At 47.7% G+C, this 21,448-nt stretch overlaps 1 protein-coding gene across 2 annotated transcripts in view; it reads right to left on the bottom strand.

The window, feature by feature from the left end:
- susd2 (sushi domain containing 2) overlaps positions 1-21,448 on the bottom strand; it is a 158,292-nt gene that overhangs the window by 32,621 nt on the left and 104,223 nt on the right. For both annotated transcript variants that reach the window (XM_070887679.1, XM_070887680.1), the window contains exons 11-14: positions 19,874-20,038; positions 15,827-16,075; positions 10,914-11,186; positions 7,759-7,935 (exon numbers count right to left, since the gene is read on the bottom strand). In XM_070887679.1, coding sequence (XP_070743780.1) covers positions 7,759-7,935; positions 10,914-11,186; positions 15,827-16,075; positions 19,874-20,038 — 864 coding nt within the window. The remainder of the gene's footprint in view (positions 1-7,758; positions 7,936-10,913; positions 11,187-15,826; positions 16,076-19,873; positions 20,039-21,448) is intronic.

Below are 21,448 nucleotides of genomic sequence, written 5' to 3'. Positions count from 1 at the left end.
TGGGGCACTGAGGTTTCATGATCATATTGAATGGTGGTGCAGGCTCGAAGGGCTGAATGCCCTGCTCCTGCACCTATTTTCTATGTTTCTATGTCACAATAGTGTGCTGCAGCGAGGCACACCCACGACCCCACCGTCCCAGGCTGAGGGTCCCAGTGGTGTGGTGCAGCGAGGCACACCCAAGGACCCACCTTTCGAGGTTGCGGATCCCAGCGGTGGGTGCAGCAAGGCACACCTGTGGGGAGGAGGGGAAGGAGAGCTCAACCGCGCTCTCCTGAGGTGCAGGATCTAATAGATGTGGTTCAGATGATGTCATTGAGTGCGGAGAGCATTGACCTTACCCGATCACTCCTGAACGCCATGAGTGGGGTGAGTGATGAGGCAGTGGGACTGTCAGGAGAAGTAACAATGATACAAGAAATGGGAACGATATCTGGGAACATCAGTGAGGGAATAGTGGCCATGAGGGAGGGAATGTCAGAGGTATTTTGCCAAAGTTTCCCCGATGTATAATTCGAATTTGGTGCCGCGCAGCATGTCCAGTCTGATTATGTCGTTACTATACAGTACAAATGCACACGAGGCCCATACTTGAGAGGAGGTCATTCTGTGACCAGTAACCTTTAATTCCCAGCACTGAAGTGATGAAGGTGGGTGGAGCTTCCCCTTTTTTACCTGAAAGACCAGGTTAGGAGTGTCTCCCACAAGTTCACCACCTAGTAGTCAATATTCTCACAGTGTACAACTTAGGTCAGTTTATACATGGGTTCAATGACAGTTAAATACATGACATCACCTGCCCTCCAAAGTCTTATTGGGATCACAGGTTAAGTCTCTCTGGTGGTTTACCCTCCCTTGTAGAGCGCCCGAGTTGGGGCTCCGGTTGTTGGGCGCTGGCCTGAGTGTCTGCTGTTTGCGGTGCCTGAGGCCTGTCCAGACAGTGTCTGGGCTCTCCTCCACTTGGTTCTGGTGTTCGGTCACCTGTGGAGGAGTGAAGTCTACATCAAGTTCTTCCTCTGCTTCTTCTATGGGGTTGCTGAACCTCCTTTTTGTTTGATCCAGGTGTTTGCGGCAGATTTGTCCACTGGCAAGTTTAACTACCAGAATCCTATTCCCCTCTTTGGCAATCACAGTACCTGCGAGCCATTTCTGCCCTGCAGCGTAGTTGAGTAGTTGAGAACAAACTCAGGGTCATCAACATCAATACATCACGCCCTCGCATTCCCGTCGTGGTAGTCACATTGTGATCGGCGCCTGCTCTCAACAATTTCTTTCATGGTGGGGTGTATAAGGGATAACCTGGTTTTGAGCTTTTCATTAGCAGCTCTGCGGGTGGGACCCCTGTGAGCGAGTGTGGTTGGGATCTATTAGCCAACAGGAGGCGTGATAAGCGGCTTTGTAGGGAACCGCCTTGGATTCTGAGCATCCCCTGTTTGATTACCTGCATTGCTCGTTCCGCCTGGCGGTTTGAGGCCGGCTTGAAAGGTGCCGTTCTGACATGGTTAATACCATTTCCTGCTATGAAGTCCTGGAATTCAATGCTTGTAAAGCACGGGTCATTGTCATTGACCAAGATGTCAGGTAGACCATGGGCAGCGAACATTGCCCGTAGACTTTCTACCATGGCAGAGGATGTGCTTGAATTGGGAATGTCACACTAGATCCATTTGGAGTAGGCGTCTACTACAACCAAAAACATTTTTCCCATGAAAGGACCTGCGTAGTCCACATGGATGCATGACCATGGTTTGGCGGGCCAGGACCAGGGGCTAAGGGGGGCTTCCCTGGGCGCATTGCCCAGCTGGGCACACATGTTGTTCCTGCGAACACAAAGTTCCAGGTCTGCATCTATCCCTAGCCACGAAACGTGTGACCTTGCAATTGCCTTCATCATGACAATGCCCGGGTGCTCATTGTGGAATTCTCTGATGAACATCTCTCTGCCCATCTGAGGCATGATTACTCGGTTTCCCCACAGTAGGCAAACGGCCTGAATCGAGAGTTCATCCTTGCGCCTGTGAAATGGTTTGAATTCCTCAGGGCATGCCCTGTATGTGGCTGCCCAGTCCCCATTAAGGACACATTTCTTGACTAAAGACAGTAGCGGGTTTATATTTGTCCAGACTTTGATCTGACAGGTTGTCACAGGCGAGCGTTCGCTTTCGAAAGCTTCCACAGCCATGACCATCTCAGCAGCATGCTCAGTTGTCCCCTCGCTGGTGGCTCGTGGGAGCCTGCTGAGTGCATCGGCGCAGTGCCCGGTCTGTGCCGAATTGTATGGTCATAGTCGGTTAACGTGAGTGCCCACCCCTCTGTATGCGGGCCGATGCATTTGCATTTATGGCCTTGTTGTCGGCCAAAAGGGACGTTAGGGGTTTGTGATCTGTCTCCAGCTCAAATTTCCTGCCAAACAGGTACTGGTGCATTTTGTTTACAGCATATACACACGCAAACACTTCCTTTTCTGCCAGCCCGTAGCCCCGTTCTGCCTGGGACAGACGTCTGGAGGCATAAGCTACCGGCTGTAACTGACCCTTGGCATTAACATGCTGCAACACACACCCGACCCCATAGGACGACGCGTCGCACATTCAAATAAGTTTCTTACATGGGTCATATAGCATTAACAGATTGTTGGAGCATAATAAATTTCGTGCTCTATCAAAAGCCCTTTCCTGGCTGTCCCCCCAGACCCATTCACGACCTTTGCGTAAGAGCCGCTACACGTGCTCCAACAGCATGCTCAATTTGGGAAGAAAGTTACCAAAATAGTTCAGGAGCCCGAGGAACGAATGCAGCTCTGTCATGTTACGGGGTCTGGGTGCTCTCTGGATCACTTCTGTTTTGGACGCAGTAGGTCTGATCCCATCTGCTGCTACCCTCATCCCCAGGAATTCTACCTCTGGAGCTAGGAAGATGCACTTCGCCTTTTTCAGTCGCAGACCTACCCGGTCCAGACTGCGTAGCACCTCCTCCAGGTTGCGGAGGTGTTCTTCAGTATCACAACCCGTGATAAGGATGTCGTCTTGAAAAACCACCGTCCTTGAAATCAATTTGAGGAGGCTTTCCATATTGCGTTGAAAGATCGCGGCAGCCGAGCGAATCCCAAATGGACATCTGTTGTACTCAAACAACCCCTTGTGTGTCGTGATGGTGGTTAGCTTCTTCGACTCACTCACCAGCTCCTGGGTCATGTAAGCTGAAGTTAGGTAAATTTTGAAAAAAGTTTGCCACTGGATAGCGTCGCGAAGAGGTCCTCCGTTCTCGGTAGCGGGTACTGGTCTAGGAGTGACACCCGATTGATGGTGGCCTTGTAATCACCACGTATCCTGACCGACCCATCCGCCTTGAACAGCGGCACAATCGGGCTCGCCCAGTCACTGAATTCGACTGGCGAGATGATGCCTTCCCTCAGCAGGCGATCCAATTCGCCTTCTATCTTTTCCCGCATCACGTACGGCACCGCTCTGGCCTTGTGGTGTACTGGCCTGACGTCCGGGTTTATGTGAATCACTACTTTGGTCCCCATGAAAGTGCTAATGCCGGGCTGAAATAGTGAGTCAAATTTGTCCAGGACCTGTGAGCATGATATTCGCTCCACAGAAAAAATTGCATTGACATCGCCCCATTTCCAGTTCATGACAGCCAGCCAACTCCTCCCCAGCGGTGCGGGACCGTCCCCCGGAACAATCCAGAGTGGCAACCGGTTCTCCGAATCTTTGTGGGTCACGACTACCGTGGCGCTGCCTAGCACCGGAATGATCTTCTTTGTGTATGTCCGTAGCTGTGCATCAATTGGCAATAATTTCGGCCTCCTGGCCTTGGACGCCCACAACTTGTCGAACTGTTTGATACTCATCAGGGACTGGCTGGCCCCTGTGTCTAGCTCCATTGATACTGGGATGCCATTGAAGAGCACTTTCATTATTATCAGTGGCGTCCTGGTGTATGAACTGTACATGTGCTCCACATGAACTCGCTGAACTTCAGCTTCCAGCGATTTCCCCCAGTATCCACTTGGCCTTGTAGGGCTTACATTGTCCCCGTCCTGCTCGTACATCAACCTGGCCGCAGGCTTCCTGCACATACGCGCCAAGTGACCGCTGACGTTGCAATTTCTGCAGGCGTATTGCTGATACCTGCAAGCTCTGGCTGCGTGTTTGCCTCCACACCTCCAACATGAGCCATTGTTGGAAACAAAAGGCCCATTACTAGTCGATCGTCTCTGGCTGTCTGTGTAACTGTTTTTAAGCACACCATTAACAGGTGTTGATGGCCCCAGTACTGGCCGCATTGTCCCTTGCGATGGCATGAATCGCTGTTCACCTAGCCATTGTCTCTGTTGAATTCCCCCTTTGGATTCAACTACATGCTCGGGCATGTCCGATTGCCACTGTCTGCCTGGAGAACTGTGTGCCGCGTTAACATTGTTGACTCCTGTCCATTTGCTGCATTTAAACCAAGATTTTTGTCAAACATCATTCTGGTCTCTTCCTCCCCTGAGATAAATGTCTGGGTCATCAAAGCCACTGTTTCCAGGGTCAAGCCTTTGGTGTAGATTAGTTTCCTGAAAACCCCAGCGTGCCCGATGCCCTCAATAAAAAAGTCTCGCAGCATCTCCGCTCTGCATGCATCTGGGAACTTACATAGGCTCGCCAGTCGCCGGAGGTCTGCCACGAAGTCTGGAACGCTTTGCCCTTCTCGCCGCCAGTGCGTATAAAACCGGTGTCTCGCCATGTGCATGCTGCTCGCCGGTTTAAAGTGTTCCCCGATCAAATAACTGAGCTCTTCAAAAGTCTTGTCCGCCGACTTCTCTGGCACTAGAAGGTCCTTCATCAGGGAGTACGTCCTGGACCCACAAACCATCAGGAGATGAGCCCTGCGTTTGTCGGCCGAATCCTGTCCCAGCCATTCCTTAGTGATAAAACTTTGCTGTAGTCTCTCAATAAAGTCATCCCAATCATCACCAACACAGTACCTCTTGTCTGTGATGCTAGTGGCCATGCTCGCGTGGATCAAATCCCAGTTTCTCGTCGACAATGATATGTTCTTACTATACAGTACAAATGCACACAAGGCCCATACTTGAGAGAAGGTTGTGACCAGTAACCTTTAATTCCCAGCACTGAAGTGATGAAGGTGGGTGGAGATTCCCCTTTTATACCTGAAAGACCAGGTTAGGAGTGTCTCCCACAAGTTCACCACCTAGTGGTCAATGTTCTCACAGTGTACAACTTAGGTCAGTTTATACATGGGTTCAATGACAGTTAAATACATGACACAGTCACCTCGGGGGGGTGGAGCCTGCTGTCTGCGCCGAAAAACGAAGCCGCACCTTCTGCACATGCGCGGGAAAAAAACAGTTACATTTTTGATGGCGTTCCAATGGACGCACATGCTCAGTACAGCTCGGATTTGGCAATTGGCCATTTTTCAAGAGCCAGTTGTGTGTGTGAGAAGGAGTGCCGTGTGAGCATGGAGAAAATTGCAGCTGCAGCAATAGAAGATGCAAAGCAGTGCAAGGACCAAGAATTTCTTACAGGAAGAAGTGGAGGCACTAGTTACTGCGATTGAGAACAGATGGCAGGAGCTGGACACCAGCAGAGGTTACATAAAAGTTCCACCCGGGTTATGCGTCGGGGCGTCACGAGCCAGGTGGCGAGGCCTTACCCTTTGTCTCCCAGTAGCCAGCTCTGCCCTTCTGGCTGCTGCTGAAACATGGCAGATATAGCGCTGTCACGGAGGATGAACACATCATGGATGCTGCCAGTGTATCTTGCATCAACTGACATGATATGATTTATGTCGTCACACACGAGCTGTACATTAATGGAGTGGAAGCCTTTTCTGTTCCTGTACATCTCGGAATCCTTCACAGGTGCTCACAAGGCGATGTGGGTACAATCAATGCAGTCCTGTACCTTTGGGAAGCCAGCAATCCTGGAGAAGCCTCAGCGCTGTCATGGATTGCTTGGGCGGTCAAGGGGAACTTTATGAAGTCATTCCTCCACGCATATAGTGCAGCCGTCACCTGGCGAATGGAGACATTTGTTACATGTTGAGAGATGGCGCACACATCCCCAGTTGTAGCTTGAAACGATCCGGAGGCGTAGAATGAAACCTTCATTTCAACTGACAAAGCAGTCCTCCTTATGCTTCTAGGTTGCAGGTCTGCTTTGACCAACTCACATATCTCACTTACAACTTCTTTGCGGAAACGCAGCCTTCTGACACAGTCTGCATCACTCAGCTGGAGGTACGAACACCTATCTCGATATACCCGAGGTAGGTAAGGCCTCCTGCCCAGCACCCTATAGGCTCTGATGTTCCTGATGCGATGAAGTCGAATCAATTATCTCCTACATAGCACCATGACGCAGAAGGCTTGCACAAGGAATGGCATTGTCACTATTGCCCCCATACTTAAATTTAACCTTTGAAAGAAGCTCAAAACGGCAGGGAAGCAGGCAGCACAGGTTTGCAGTTGTATCTCTCCAGGTCTGTATAGATGGACCACATCCAAAGGTCTTGTGACTTCTCCTCTCTTCCCTGCTCCCCCCCCCCCCCCCACCTCCCCCTTGAGTCTTGTGACTTCTCTCCCCCCCCCTCCCCGGGCTCCAAGCATTCCAATCAGCACTTCTCTCTCTCTCTCTGTCTCTCGCTCCTCTCCTCCCCGCCTCCCACCAGCCTTTACTAATTGGAGTCTTGTCTCTCACTCTCCCCCTCCCCGGGTCCAAGTCTTTCGATCGGCACCTCGCTCTCTCTCTCTCTCTCCTCCCCCTGGCCCCCACGGCTTGTTTTGTAGCCAAACCCCGAGCCCCTGTGTCTGGGCACGGGGCCGATTCTGCCGGCCAAAGCTATGACCCTCCAGCCCTGCTTCAAGTCGTTTAGTGGTGGCATGTGAGTGAGTAAAAAATGAGAAAACTTTATTATTGATTTTGACAGATTTCTTGACTCCCTCCAAAATCTTCGATTTAAAAACAATGGCGTCTTTCAGTGCTGATTTGTCAATATGCGCTGGTTTTCTTAAGTGCCCAGAAGGTTTTTTGGGAGTGGCCAGATACGCCGACCGAGGAGGAAAAAATGTTGGCCAATCTGCGAACAATTGAAACAACCGGCGCAGACATGAGGAAACGCCTCATGACATAAAAAAAAACTGGCCTAGAAAAATTGTAACCAAGTCAGTTACGCCGGCGCAGATCGCAGGGGGAAACTTGTAAAAAAATAAATACGCCAGAAAAAATGGCACGGGCCAAAAAAAACGGTGCAAATGACCAGGAAAAATTGAGCCCCCAGCTTTCCATCTGGCAGACAGCACTGCTTATAACTTTGAAAGCTATTCATATTTACACCTGTCTTTATGTAGGCAAATTAGGTCCAGATGGCAGTACTGAGTAATAACAACAGTACAGTTCCTCAGATTCAATCCCTGGTCTGTGCTGAGTTAGCCGATCCCAGCCAGGGCAGTAGTTGGGACAGTATGATTGGACACATTATCCTGGGATGGGGGAATACCAGCTTGGCTTCCTGCACCGTATTGCTGTCCAGTAAGCAACGATGGAAGATGCTCAAAGTTGGACTTCAGCCAAGGACAGCATTGAGCAGATAGACACTCAACCAGGCTCACTCGTGAAGAATGGTAACTTGGACAACATACTGAAAGGGCAGCCAATGGCCATGGAAGTGTGTGGAGGAAAGGAAATAGTAGTGTAACTGTGTGTATAGCACTCTAGCCTTTTTATGAGGGAACTGCCTTACCAGATATGCAGAAAGTGGGTTCCCCAGACCACTGTCCAGCTGGCAGACATGTGCGCACCTGCGATCCTGAAAGAACGTGGCCCTGATTACAAGTAAAATTCACGGATGATCCAACCAAGTAGATGTTCCCTTTCTTTTTCCCATTCTTGGGCTCTTCCAGAAGGCCACAGGAGGTCACTGAAGAAGAAAACAACATCAAAAAGGAGAGTCAATGATGTGAAATCCAATATTCACAAACACAAAGAAGCTTCAGAAGATTATAAGATCCAGTCTGTCACAGAGTCTCATTTATTCATTGGGATTATCTTCGTGTGACAGTACTCTCTGCAACTAAACATTTTATCTAACACCGACTGCTTTAGGAAATCATGATTTATGAATTCCTTCCTCCTGAGCATTGATCTGAAAAATGTATCTGAAACCAAGAGAAGCTGTATTTAAAAATCTGATCCTTTAGATCACTGATTCAGAACACACAAATTATAAATTCCCAAGGGATCTCATATTGACTAGCATCAGCTCAGTAAGTTTTAGAGTATCAATGATTCTGATGAGCAGCCCATTTTTCAGTAAAACCATCTTAGTCAAAGACACCAACAACATCCACGTTATCCCCGAGTCCTGCTTGACCTTCCTGCTGCATTCAACATGGCCCACCATTGCATCCTCCTCTGCCATCTCTCCTCCCATTGCCCATCAAGCCATGAGCCAGAACCATCTACAACTGAACAATGGCCTTCTATTCAGCTCCCACCAAAAGCTCTTCACCCATCCCACTCTCCTACTGCTCTCGCAGGCTGAACCCGATACCGCACAACCTCAAAGTCCCATTTAACCCCAAGATGAGGTTTGAACCCCATATCCTTTCCAAAACCAAGACCGCTCACTTAGATTGCAGCAAAGTCGCTTCACCATTCCCTCACCTCCCACCACCCAAAAGCCATAGCCATACTTTCAAAATTAGTAACTTTCAAAAAGGAATTGGTTAAGTACTTGAAAGAAAGAAGTTGCAGGACTATGGGGAAAGGGTAGCGGAATGGGACTATTTAGATAGCTCTTTCAAAGAGCCAGCAAATATGCTGCATAAATTACCTCCTTCTGTGCTGTAAGATTCTAAGCTTTTGATATCCCCAAGCCTGACTTTTCCCAAGCTCTTTTCATGGCCTGCCAAGCACCACCCTACATAAACTCCAACCATTGAAGACTGCACTGTTCACACCTTGACCTGCAGGTCCAAAACCTTTATCTTCAGGATCTCCCATTGGCTCCCATCCTTGTTCTAATTTACAACTCTCTCCACAGCCTTGCCCCACCCAACCCTTTGCAACCGCCCAAGGCCCATATCCCGGCTCATGCCCTAAAGTCTTCCACCTCAGGTCTTCTGTCTATTGCCCTGTCTCTCTGTTCTATTGCTAGTGTCACAGCCTTCAGCTGCATCTGCTCTACACATTAAAACGAACTCCTCCACATTTCTACCCATCAAGCAGCCCCGTCAAAATATCTTTAACCATGCCTTCAGTCATCTTTCCAAACTTCTCTCCAACTAGGTTAATAGTTGGCCCCACTTCAGGAAGAAAGCACATAATCCAGGCTGATAATTCAATATAGTGCTAATGGAATGCTGCATTTTTGGAAGTACCATCTTTCAGATGAGATGTTAAACCGTGGCCCCATCTGCCTGCTCGCTGAACATAAAACAATACCATCGCGCTTTTTGATGATGATCAGGGAGTTCTCCCAGTGTCCTGAGCAACATTCTTCCCTTAACCAACGCAACCAAAATCAGAATATATGGTTATTCATTCATTTGCTGTTTGTAGTCCCTTGCAGTACCCAAATTGGCTGCTGTGTTTACCTACAGAACAATAACTACACTTAAACAGTAATTTATTGGCTGTAAAGCACTTTGGGGAGGACCTGAGAATGTGGTAAGTTACTATGCAGATACAGTTTTTTCTTTAGTACTTGTTGATGTCTGTTTTTCTTCTGTGAAATGTCTTGGGACATTTACTATGTTAGACATTCTGGGGTGGGAAATTTCCCTCTGCCCTGTTTCGGGCGGATAATATGAATTATTTGAGGGGGGGAGGGAGGGACGAGGCGGGAAACTGGACTCTTTAAATCAAAAAATGTCTGCTGTTGGCGGCGGTAGCAGGGCGAAAGCACGTCAGTGTTCACTTAAAGGGGAGGGACGCTGCGAGGCCGAGTGAGGCCTCCGTGGCACCCACTGGACCACCAGGGAGGGATTCAACCGGGCCAGAGGCCTGGCACCCAAGAGGGGGTGCTGGGCTGCCTGTTGGCGGCCCAGCCGAACCAGCAGCCGCCCTTTTAAGGGCCGCGCCACGCCCAGCCACCTATGGCACTCCTGCGGGGCGCAAAAGGGGTCAGCGCCGGGCGGTAAGGGGTCAGCGCACGAGCGAACCCCTCTCTGGTGGCCCAGTGGGTGCCACAGAGGCCTCACTAGGCCCCACAGTGTCCACTTCATTGGCTGTAAAGCGTTTTGTGACGTCCGGTGGTCATGAATGTAAATTAATAGACACAAAGATTTAATCTTTATGTGTGCTCCCCACCCAGATTCAATGGTACACAGTCATGCAGTCCACAAAAAGCAAAAAGAATGGATGGTCCTAAATTAGAAAATCGTGTGGCCATCACGGTTCGTGCACTGCATCATCCACATCCAGGATCACAGATTGAAGGTCCCAAAGCAGTAGGAATGTAAATATCAAAGATGGAAAGGATATTGAGTTAAAATTATGAAAGGGATTGATCGGGTAAATGTAGAGAAAGTGTTTTCGCTTGTGGGGGAACCCAAAATTAGAGGTCATAAATATAAGATGGCCATCATAAATATAAGATGGCCATTAATACATCCAATAAGTTATTCAGCAGAAACGTCTATACCCCGAGAATGGTGAGAATATGGAACTCGCTGCCATATGTAGTTGAGGCGAATAACATCGATCATTTAAGGGGAAGCTAGAAAAGTAGATGAGGGAGAAAGGAACAGAAAGGGGTGCTGATAGGGTGAGATAAAGTAGGATGGGAGGATAAATATTAATATAGACCAGTTAGGCCAAATGGTCTGTTTCTGAGCTATAAATTTTATGTCAACAGGTTAACATTTGAGGTGGAACAGAGATTACATATCTCACCTGGCTCAAGGCTTTTCATCAACGTAGCATAACTTTCATAGGAGACCTTTGTTGCATTTCCCACCTGGAGGCTCTTGGTTACAAGAGTATCAAACCGGCAAAACTTATCCCCTTGGCACAGGGCAGACATGTCAGCATACAACGGATCTTTTGGGTTGTCTGCCACAGAGAAGACGGGAGTGAAGTCCGGGTCGTGCTTGGGAGCGTGCAAGTAATTGTCCAGCAAGAACTGGCTGTCGTAAGTGAAGAGAGAGCTTTTATTTTCAATCGCCCCTAAAAGGAAAATATTAAATTAGTGAAGTCTACATACGCATCAGAAACCACCAAACAGTGCGTGGTGACAGATTTATAGAATCAAAGCTGGTTATTATAAACTGCTCAGAACAAAAAAATATTTGCTGCTTTTATCTGAAAAACCCAGTGAAGGGTCCAGACTGGTTGGTGAAGAGATCACAGAGATTGGAAAATGTGAAAGAGATGAGGTGAATCACAAGGCAGTGACTAGGCAAAGCCAAGATTGGATTTGAAAAACCTGAGAATTATACAATCATAGAATGATACAGCACAGATTGAGGCCATTCGGCCCATCATGTCTGTTCTGGCCCTTTGAAAGGGTTATCCAATTAGTCCGACTCCCTGCTCTTTCCCCATAGCCCTGTGGATATGATCTGATAGTCTTTTATAGTGACTGAACCGGAGGACAGAAGACATTATTTTGCATTAAATACACTTTAAGTGCAAAGTACACTTTTATAACCTGGGGGTCAATAATTAATCTTGTAACCCCAAATCTGCAATCATTAATTGTTTTATCACTTCACTGACTAATTGTAAAATAAAAGGGATGACTTGAGGGAGGAGAAGGGTTCCACATTTCTGAGGCCCTGGGGCAGTCTGAGCCAGGCGCGGAAGTCTCGCCCCTCACGAGGGTTGCACGGCTCAGCGGCGCTACGCACTGGGCTACGTGGCGTTGCCGCATATGAAGGGCTCTTCCCTGAATTAAAGGGAAGGGTCCAAGCTACATACTCGGCATAACAGGAGTCCACCTACCTGGAACCACCGAGCAGCGGTGGTATAGCGCTATCAGTCCAGCACTCAAAGCAGAATGCTGGGCTGAACGATCGCGGCACCAATGACGGGACCATAGCGGCCCCGGAGCAGGAAGTGAAACGGGAGGTTCTTTTTCAGCAGCAGCCAGCCGCTTCCCCTTTAAATGTTGCCACGGTAGCGGCCGGCCGCTGGGTACGCGTCCCCTGAAGCTGTCGCTGTTACCGCCCGCCGCAGCTTCAGGGGGCGAAACCCAATTTAGCTGCTGAGGCGTTAACAGGACGATGCGCACAGCGATGACGTCACAATCTCTGGGTGCAGGAGATCAGGGCGCAACACCGTAGTGCCGCCGCTAAACTCTGGCTGAATTTAACGGGAGTATCTAGTGGCACCCGGTCGTAAAGTCATTTGGCATCTGGTTAACGGGAGGCGCAAATGACCCCAATTTCTCCCCCTAAAACTCTAGGGCCCCGGTTTTCATGAGCTGCAAGGCCCGCCCGTTTGCAGCCTAAAGGACCGCCATGGCAGCTGAGAGACCGGGCGGTACTTTGCCTGAAAGATTCCTCTGAAAGAGGTGGCAGTACTGGCTGGCGCCCAACTAATGGCTTATGCCGTCAATCTGGGCGGCAGTGGGCGGGAGCTCTCAATCTCGGCGGCAAATGAGCTTGCCGCCCAAGTGCCGCCGAGGATGGAGTCAGGCCCAGGTAGGGTGGAAGAACTGAAAAGTAAAAAACATGACCAAAACAAATGCCACCGGAACACCTTCAGAGGACCCCGTCCAGGTAAGTCGCTGTAAAACATTTTTTTAAAATATGTTCACTAACCTTTTCTTACAGGTCTTCATACCTACCGTCGGGGTTAGACCTGCCTCCACGCAGCAGTCCTTCTCCCGACTGGTGCCGACTCCCGCCAACTCCCGCCTGCACCAATCTGGCAGCTCAGCGGGCAGGAGGCCACTTACGTGACTTGGCTGCCAGAGGACGTCAGCGGGCGGTTCCCGGCGGTACTCCCGTCCCGCCCACTCCAGCCCAAGTGGAAAATGGCGAGGAGAGGAAAACGGCAGCAAAGCTCGGCGGCAGTCGGTGGCAGTGGGCGGTAAGGCCACCAATATCGGGGCCTAGAATACTGAGCATGATCACAAATCCCTTGAGGTGGCTGTGCTGACATAGTGCAAAGGCTTTCCATAGGATTCAATCGAGGAATTATGTGGTCATTTTGGAATAAGTTGAAATTTATGTGGGAAACATTGCATTAAGTATTAAATTGAAATGGAAGCGCATTCCAGAGAAATTGTGGTAGAAATTTATCTGAGCCCATCTTTGGTCCCAGAACCGGCACTGCGCAGGCAGCACACACCCTATCTGAGAGGTCAGAGGCCGGCCTATAATTGTGCCTCATTTCAATAATTTAGGCAACTTTTCGGCACCTGTTGTGCCTCCACACAGATCGCCCATTTAAAGACATGAATACTGGGTCATTTTCCTCGTCGGCAGTGGCCCAAAGGTAACTCCCGGGAGGGGTGGGGGGTGGGGGGTGGGGGAGGCATGGGGGGGGGGGGGAAATGGAACGGCAATGAGGGGTAGGCAATCAGGAAATTGTGGAATTGGGGGAGCACTCCCATTTCCACAGCAACTTTTTAAATCTTACCGTTTATTGCCAACCGCTGCTCAGGCTGCAGCGGCCACTGAAAAATGCGAAGCCGAGCAGGACTGACACCAGTTCCACTCTGCGATATCCAATTTCTGAAACCGGCGTTAGGCCCCTCATTTACATATGTAAAGTGTCTAATGCCTGTTTTCGGCAGGCTTCAGGAACTCCTGAAAATGGCCCAGCCCAATTTTCGCAGAGATCTCGGAGGGCTGTAGGAGGTTAGAGAGATAGAGAGGAGCGAGGCCATGAGGAATTTTACACACCGAGAATAAGAATTTTAAATTCGAGGCGTAGCTGGACCAGGTAGGTCACGAGAACAGGGGTGAACGGGACTTGGTGCGAGTTAGGATACAAGCAGCAAAGCTTGGGATGAGCTGAAGTTTGTGAAGGGTAAAAGATGGGAGGCCAGCCAGGAGAGCATTGGAATAATCAAGTCTGGAAGTAACAAACGCACGGATGAGGGTTTCAGCAGCAGATGGCCTGAGGCTATAGGGGTGGGGAGACGGAGATGTTAGAGATGGAAGTAGGCAATCTTGATTATGGAGAGGATTATCGAGTCGGAGGCTTAACTCAGGGTTGACGAGAATGCCAAGCTTGCAAAAAATCTGGTTCAGACAATGGCCAGGGAGAGGGATGGAATCGGTGGCTAAGGAACAGAATTTGTGGCAGGGCTCAAAGACAATGGCATCAGTCTTCCCAATATTTAATGAGAGGAAATTTCTGCTCATCCAGTACTGGAGGTCAGACAAGCAGCGTGACAAATCAGAGGCAGCAGTGAGTTAGAGCTGGGTGTTGTCAGCATACATGTGAAATCTGACGTGGTTTTGGGTGATGATGACAAATTTGAAGGAGAGTGAACCATTTACTATATTAGCTAGCATGGGGGCCAGAGAGGGAAGTTGGGTGGTCAGTGGTTTTCTGGGAATAGGGTCGAGGAAGCAGGAGGTGGGCTTCATGGATAAGATGAGCTCAGAAAGAGCGTGAGAAGAGATAGAAAATAAACTAGAGAAAGATGTGCATCCAGGGATGGGGCAGAGTGGAATCTTAGGGGAAGTTTGGCTTGGTGGGTAAAGGGAAGGGAGGGAAGTGACAGAAGTAGCTGAACGGATGGTCTCAAACTTAGTGACAAAGAAGTCCAGGAGCTCCTCGCACTTGTTGGAGGTGAGGGTGGAGGAAGCAGGAGAAAGGTGTTTTGGAAGATGGTTGGTAGAGGAGAAGAGAAGTCGGGGGTTATCAGGATGATCCTGGAGTAGTGAACAGTTTTGGCAGAAAAGAGGAGCACCCAATCAGACAGGGAAGAAGCTGAGTTGGCATCCCATACTCTATTGCAGAAACTTGTTAGCTTGTTGGCCCAGAAATTGCTTCCAACTGCAATAATTTCTATGAAAGTACCTGGTGGTCCCGGAGATTCGGCGACTTGCAGTCCTGGGGCTCTATGCGAAGGCCCAGCGTAGGGGCCCACAAATCCCAGGATTGTACAGGTTTTGTACGGATCTCTGGGATCACGTGGGCCAGCCCAACCTATCAAAGTTGGGGGAATCCCCATTCATATGTATGTTCCGTATGTACAGAGCTGCAATAAGCATGAATGGGAATGTCCCCAAAAACAGACAAATATTGAAAATAATTTAAATAAAACATATTACATATTTAAAATGAATTAAAATGCAATTTAATTAAATATTTTATGCAAACATTTATTTTTTGAATTTTTATTAATATGTTTTAACAGGGCCAAAATTAAAGTTACCTTAATGGACAGGGTTTTAAATATATAAATGAGTGATAACATTTTATTTTTCAATTTTTTAAAACTCTTACGCTGCTAAAAACAGGCCTTATGCTTTTACCAACATAAAAATTTGAAGGAAATTCGCTGGGCAGGAGTTGGGCAAATAGCCTAACTCTCTGCCCGCCGAGGCCCTTTTCCTTCGCATGCTTGCGATTTTTTGACAGATCACAAGTGATGGGTTTAGGCGTATGCGCAGTGTATGCCTAAACCCAGAACTTGCGCGCCCCTATGGGTCTGTGTGCACCTCATAAGCACCCGCAGGGGCAGCGATTTCTGGCATGTTATGTTAGTTTTGTTCACCAAACTTGGCATCATAAAATTAGAACTTGATTTGGATTGGTCTAAAATGTTATACGCCAAAGCATATTTCCCTCAATGTTGCTCGAAATGGAGAGTGAGCATTACGGGAAGCCTTTCTACTCACAGCTGGCACCCAGTTCGTAGAGCATTTCCAGACTGGAGTCGGCTGGGAGGAGCGATCCGTTTCTGAAGGTGAAGTCATCATCTGGATAGTTATTCATCACTCCAAAGAGACCCTCCGTCTGGTTCCTGAACGTCTCCGGCAACAGGACCGTGATGCTCAGGATCGTACCCCTGGCCTGCGCTTCCACGCCAGCTCCGGAGGGAAACATGGTGGTAACGTTCCACAGGTTGGGCGAGTACACAAAAACACCTGGGAGACGACAAGCAGCCAAATAAATACCTCCTTGATGTCACACTGTGGTCATGTGATGCATTTACCTGAAAAGATGGCCCATTACAATAATAAAAAGAAAGATTTGCATTTATATCGCACCTTTCATGACCTCAGGATGTCGCAACATGCTTTACAGCCAACAAAGTACTTTCTGAAGTGTAGTCACTGTTGTAATTTAGGAAACACGGCAGCCAATTTGTGCACAGCAAGCTCCCACAAACAGCAATGTGATAACCACCAGATAATCTGTTTTAGTGATGTTGTTTGAAAGATAAATATTGGGTAGGACACTGGAGAAAACGCCCCTGCTCTTCTTTGAAATAGTGCCATGGGATCATTTACATCCACCTGAGAGGGCAGACTGGGCCTCAATTTACGTCGCATCAGAAAGAGGGCACCTCCGACAGTGCAGCACAACCTCAGTACTGCACAAGGGTGTCAGCATATATTTTCGGAGTGGGACTTGAACCAGACGAGAGCATGACTGAGACACGGCTGACAGACTATGGCCATGATTTTCCCTTCCTCGGCGAGCGATGTCAGTGGTGGGTCATGACCCCAGTACTGGCTCCAGCCCATTGTCTAGAATGACTTTACGTTGGTAGGGCTTGTTAAGCCCATGCAGTGCATTTCCCGGCCCAATTAGAGGAAGCAGGTTTGATGACATCATTCATGATGCATCATCAGCCGGTTTTCTGAAAGGGACTATGACCAACTTTCTTTTGACATTTGTGCTGTCAGTGTTCTACAGCATTGCAGTGCTGCAAACACTGACAATTACTGCACAGAGCTGCACCCAGGTTCTCTCATGACTCCCTCCATATGCTTATGGAGGGAGCTCGAGCATGCAGGAAGATCCTCTTCCCTTCTAATGGGCAGAAGACTCCCCAGGAAACCAAACCAGCTTTGTTGCACATGGCAGAGGAGGGCACAAGCAGGGTTGTGGTCAGCAGGATCTGGGTGCAGTGCTGCAAACATTTCAATAACCTCATTAGATCACGAAACATTAGTACAAAGCCACACTCAACCTCATCCTGCTGTGCCTCCCATCACATCCCCATCACTCTGCCTTCCCCTATCCTACTCCAACACATCCTTACTCACACCAACTTACCTTGCACCTCCACCCATCCCTCTCTATCTACATTATCACATTCCCATCTCACTAGCCATCTCTCACACTCGCCCTAATCCTAATGCAATCATACCAACGAACACCACATAAGGGTAGGCACTTGGGTGTTTTATCCAATGTTTATGTAAAGCTTTTATAAATGTGTTGTCAAACATTGAAATCTTTATTTTCAACACTTTCTGGTCTTGGACAGATTTGTGTGCACCTTTGGAAGGGGCTTAGTGAGTTGCAGTGAAAGGTGAGATATAACGGTAACCTCTGCAAAGGTGATGAGTGTGAAAGGAATGACTTGGTCATTGTAGGGATTATTTATGGTGTTGGTGTGGGGTGGTGCCAACCTGGCGCATCATGTGTACAGAGTAAAGTTAAGTAACTCTGGCCATGATAAGGCCATCTCTGGTGTCCCAGGCAGCAATGTGGTCAGGTGCTGATGCCCTGTGTCCTGTGCAGCATCAGGTGATTACGGAGAAGGTTGATGGTGTTGTTTGTGTCGCTGGTGTGCCTGATGCTGCTGGTGTTGGGGCTCATCGTGGTCCAATTCTGAGGACCATGGTACAACAGCATAAACAGCAACCATGCTGATGGAATCATCATCCTCATCCTCATCATAGGCAGTCCCTCGGAATCAAGGAAGACTTACTTCCACTTTTAGCATGAGTTTTTAGGTGGCTGTACAGTCCAGTACGAGAACCACAGTCTCTCTCACAGGTGGGACAGACAGTGGTTGAGGGGAAGGGTGGGCGGGGAGCTTGATTTGCCGCACGCTTCTTCCACTGCCTGCGCTTGATTTCAGCATGCTCTCGGCAACGAGGAGCTCAGCGCCCTCCCGGATGCACTTCCTCCACTTAGGGTGGTCTTTGGCAAGGGACTCCAAGGTGTCAGTGGGGATGTCGCACTTTATCAGGGAGGCTTTGAGGGTGTCCATGTAACGTTTCCTCTGCCCACCTTTGGCTCGTTTGCCGTGGACGGGTTCCGAGTAGAGTGCTTGCTTTGGGAGTCTCGTGATTGGCATGCGAACTATGTGGCCCGCCTACCGGAGCTGATCGAGTGTGGTCAGTGCTTCAATACTGGGGATGTTGGCCTGGATGAAGGCGCCAATGTTTGTGCGTCTGTCCTCCCAGGGGATTTGTAGGATCTTGCGGAGATATTGCTGGTGGTATTTCTCCAGCGACTTGAGGTGTCTACTGTACATGGTCCACGTCTCTGAGCCATACAGGAGGGCAGGTATTACTACGGCCCTGTAGACCATGAGCTTGGTGACAGTTTTGAGGACCTGGTCTTCAAACACTCTTTTCCTCAGGTGGCCGAAGGCTGCACTGGTGCACTGGAGGCGGTGTTGGATCTCATCGTCAATGCCTGCTCTTGTTGATAGGAGGCTTCCGAGATAAGGGAAGTGGTCCACATTGTCCAGAGCCGCACTGTGGATCTTGATGTCTCGGGGGCATTGCTGTACAGCAAGGACAGGCTGGTGGAGCACCTTTGTCTTACTGATGTTTAGCATAAAACCCATGCTTTCATACGCCTCGGTAAATACGTCGACTATGTCCTGGAGTTCAGCTCTGTGTGTGCACAGATGCAGGCATCGTCCGCGTACTGTAGCTCGATGACAGAGTTGGAGTGGTCTTGGACCTGGCCTGGAGACAGCGAAGGTTGAATAGCTTCCCACTGGTTCTGTAGTTTTGTTCCACTCCAGCGGGGAGCTTGTCAACTGTGAGGTAGAGCATGGCGGCGAGGAAGATTGAGAAGAGGGTTGGGGCGATGACGCAGCCCTGCTTGACCCCGGTCCGGATATGGATTGGGTCTGTGATGGATCTGTTGGTAAGGATCACGGCCTGCATGTCGTCGTGGAGCAGGCAGAGGATGGTGACGTACTTTTGGGGGCATCCGAAATGGAGGAGTACGCTCCATAGACCCTCGCGGTTGACAGTTTCAAAGGCCTTTGTAAGGTCGAAGAAGGCCATGTATAAGGGCTGGCGCTGTTTCCTGCATTTTTCCTGCAGGTGTCGCACTGCAAAAATCATGTCCGTTGTGCCCCGGAGGGAATGAAATCTGCACTGTGACTCCGGGAGGAGCTTCTCGGCCATGGGGAGAAATAATGGCAGGTGAAGTACAGGTAACAGAAGCAATCTGTCAATGGTGAGAGAGGTAATGAGGTGAGACTGCGTTGAGACATGTGAAAGACTTGCAGCATGCTGAATCTGTTATGGTGATCTCTGTCAGGTGAGAGCTTTAACTGTACATTTGATGCTGTTAAGTAATCAGTTGGAACAATGGCCACTGACTGCCCGCCTCAGGATAACAGACGTGGTCACCGAACAGCGTGGTTCCCATGGCCATGAAGTTAAAGTTAAGGGTCTGGTAAGTACATTATAATTCGTTTAATTGGGTCGCATACCTCTGCCTGTTGGGTTTGCTCAGCGCTGACAGATCCGACATTAGGAAAAGTGGTTGTGGCCGGTTGAGAGCGGCTTCTTAACCAGCTGTCAAAAAAAAAACACTTTCCCACCCCAACTGCCACTGATCCCGCCAGCTGACACCCAGGAAAATTCAGGATTGAGATTCATCAGCCAGGGGACCTCATTCAGTAGGTGGGTGTATTCAGATCATCTGAGCACTCACTAATTCAAGATGGCACTAACCTTTAAGATCCATCCACTTCTGTTCATCGAAAGTAACAATCCCATTGTTGATCAGCACTTCCAAGCTCTCACCACTGGAATGGTTAGAGAAACGAACTTCAACCACATCAGAGTTACCTTCCTGCATAGCAACAGCAGTAAACGCAGTCGCATTTGCATCTATTCCTGTAAAAAGAGAGTGCAGCTAATCAATATTTCACTGACATTAACCAGAACCGTATAAAATTGCAGCAATATATCTCAGGGAAATCTAATGCCAGCCCTACTTCTTACACTGTGATAGTGCCAATTGTACAATGCTAATGACCGGCCACTGTAATACTGCCCTTATTTGCCAATTGTCATAATGCTCAAACTGCCTAATGCTGTTGTGCTACATTATCTTGATTATAATGCTATAATTAGCCACTGTAAGTGCTATAATTATTCAGTTATAGTTCTATAACTTCCCACAGTTATAATGCCAACTTTCATAGTGCTGCAATAAGCATGTTATACTCATAAAATTACCCACTGTTATATTCTATACTTACACATGGTTACATTCTATAATTACCCACTATTATATTCTATACTAACCCACTTTTATATTCTTTAATTACATGTGGTTATATTCTATAATTACCCACTATTTTATTCTATAATTACCCACTGTTATATTCTATAATTATACATGGTTATATTCTATAATTACCCGCTATTATATTCTATAATTACCCACTGTTATATTCTAAAATTACACGTGGTTATATTCTATATTTAACCATTGTTATATTCTATAATTACCCAAAGTTATATTCTATAACTACCCACTGTTATATTCTATAATTACACATTGTAATATTATATAATTACCCACTGTTATATTCTATAATTACACATTGTAATATTATATAATTACCCAGTTATATTCTATAATTACCCACTGTTATATTCTATAATTAACCATTGTTATATTCTATTATTACCAGCTTTTATATTCTTATAATTATCTACTGTTATATTCTATAATTACTACAGTTATATTCTATATTTACCAGCTGTTATATTTTAGCATTACCACTGTTATATACTATAATTACCACTGTTATATTTTATCATTACCACTGTTATATTCTATAATTACACATTGTAATATTCTATAATTACCCACTGTTATATTCTATAATTACACATCGTAATATTCTATAATTACCCACTGTTATATTCTATAATTACACATCGTAATATTCTAGAATTACCCACTGTTATATTCTATAATTACACATCGTAATATTCTAGAATTACCCACTGTTATATTCTATAATTACCGCTGTTATATTGCATAATTACCATTGTTATATTCCATAATTGCCGCTGTTATATTGTATAATTATCCACTGTTACATTCTATAATTACCCACTGTTAGGGCCCAAGTTTCCACATGATTTGCGCCTGATTTTTAGGAGCAACTGGTGGAGAACGGACTATCTTAGAAATCGCAATTCTCCACATTTTTTTTTCTGCAGTTCGAGTCAGTTAGAACAGTTTCACTTTTAAACAGAATTTTTTCTTCAAAAGGGGCGTGTCCGGCC

The sequence above is a fragment of the Pristiophorus japonicus genome, chromosome 8, assembly GCF_044704955.1.
Source record: "Pristiophorus japonicus isolate sPriJap1 chromosome 8, sPriJap1.hap1, whole genome shotgun sequence".
In the NCBI taxonomy this organism is placed as follows: Eukaryota; Metazoa; Chordata; class Chondrichthyes; family Pristiophoridae; genus Pristiophorus; species Pristiophorus japonicus.
Note: the sequence above shows the minus strand (reverse complement) of the source record. Positions and strands in the feature narration are given on the sequence as shown.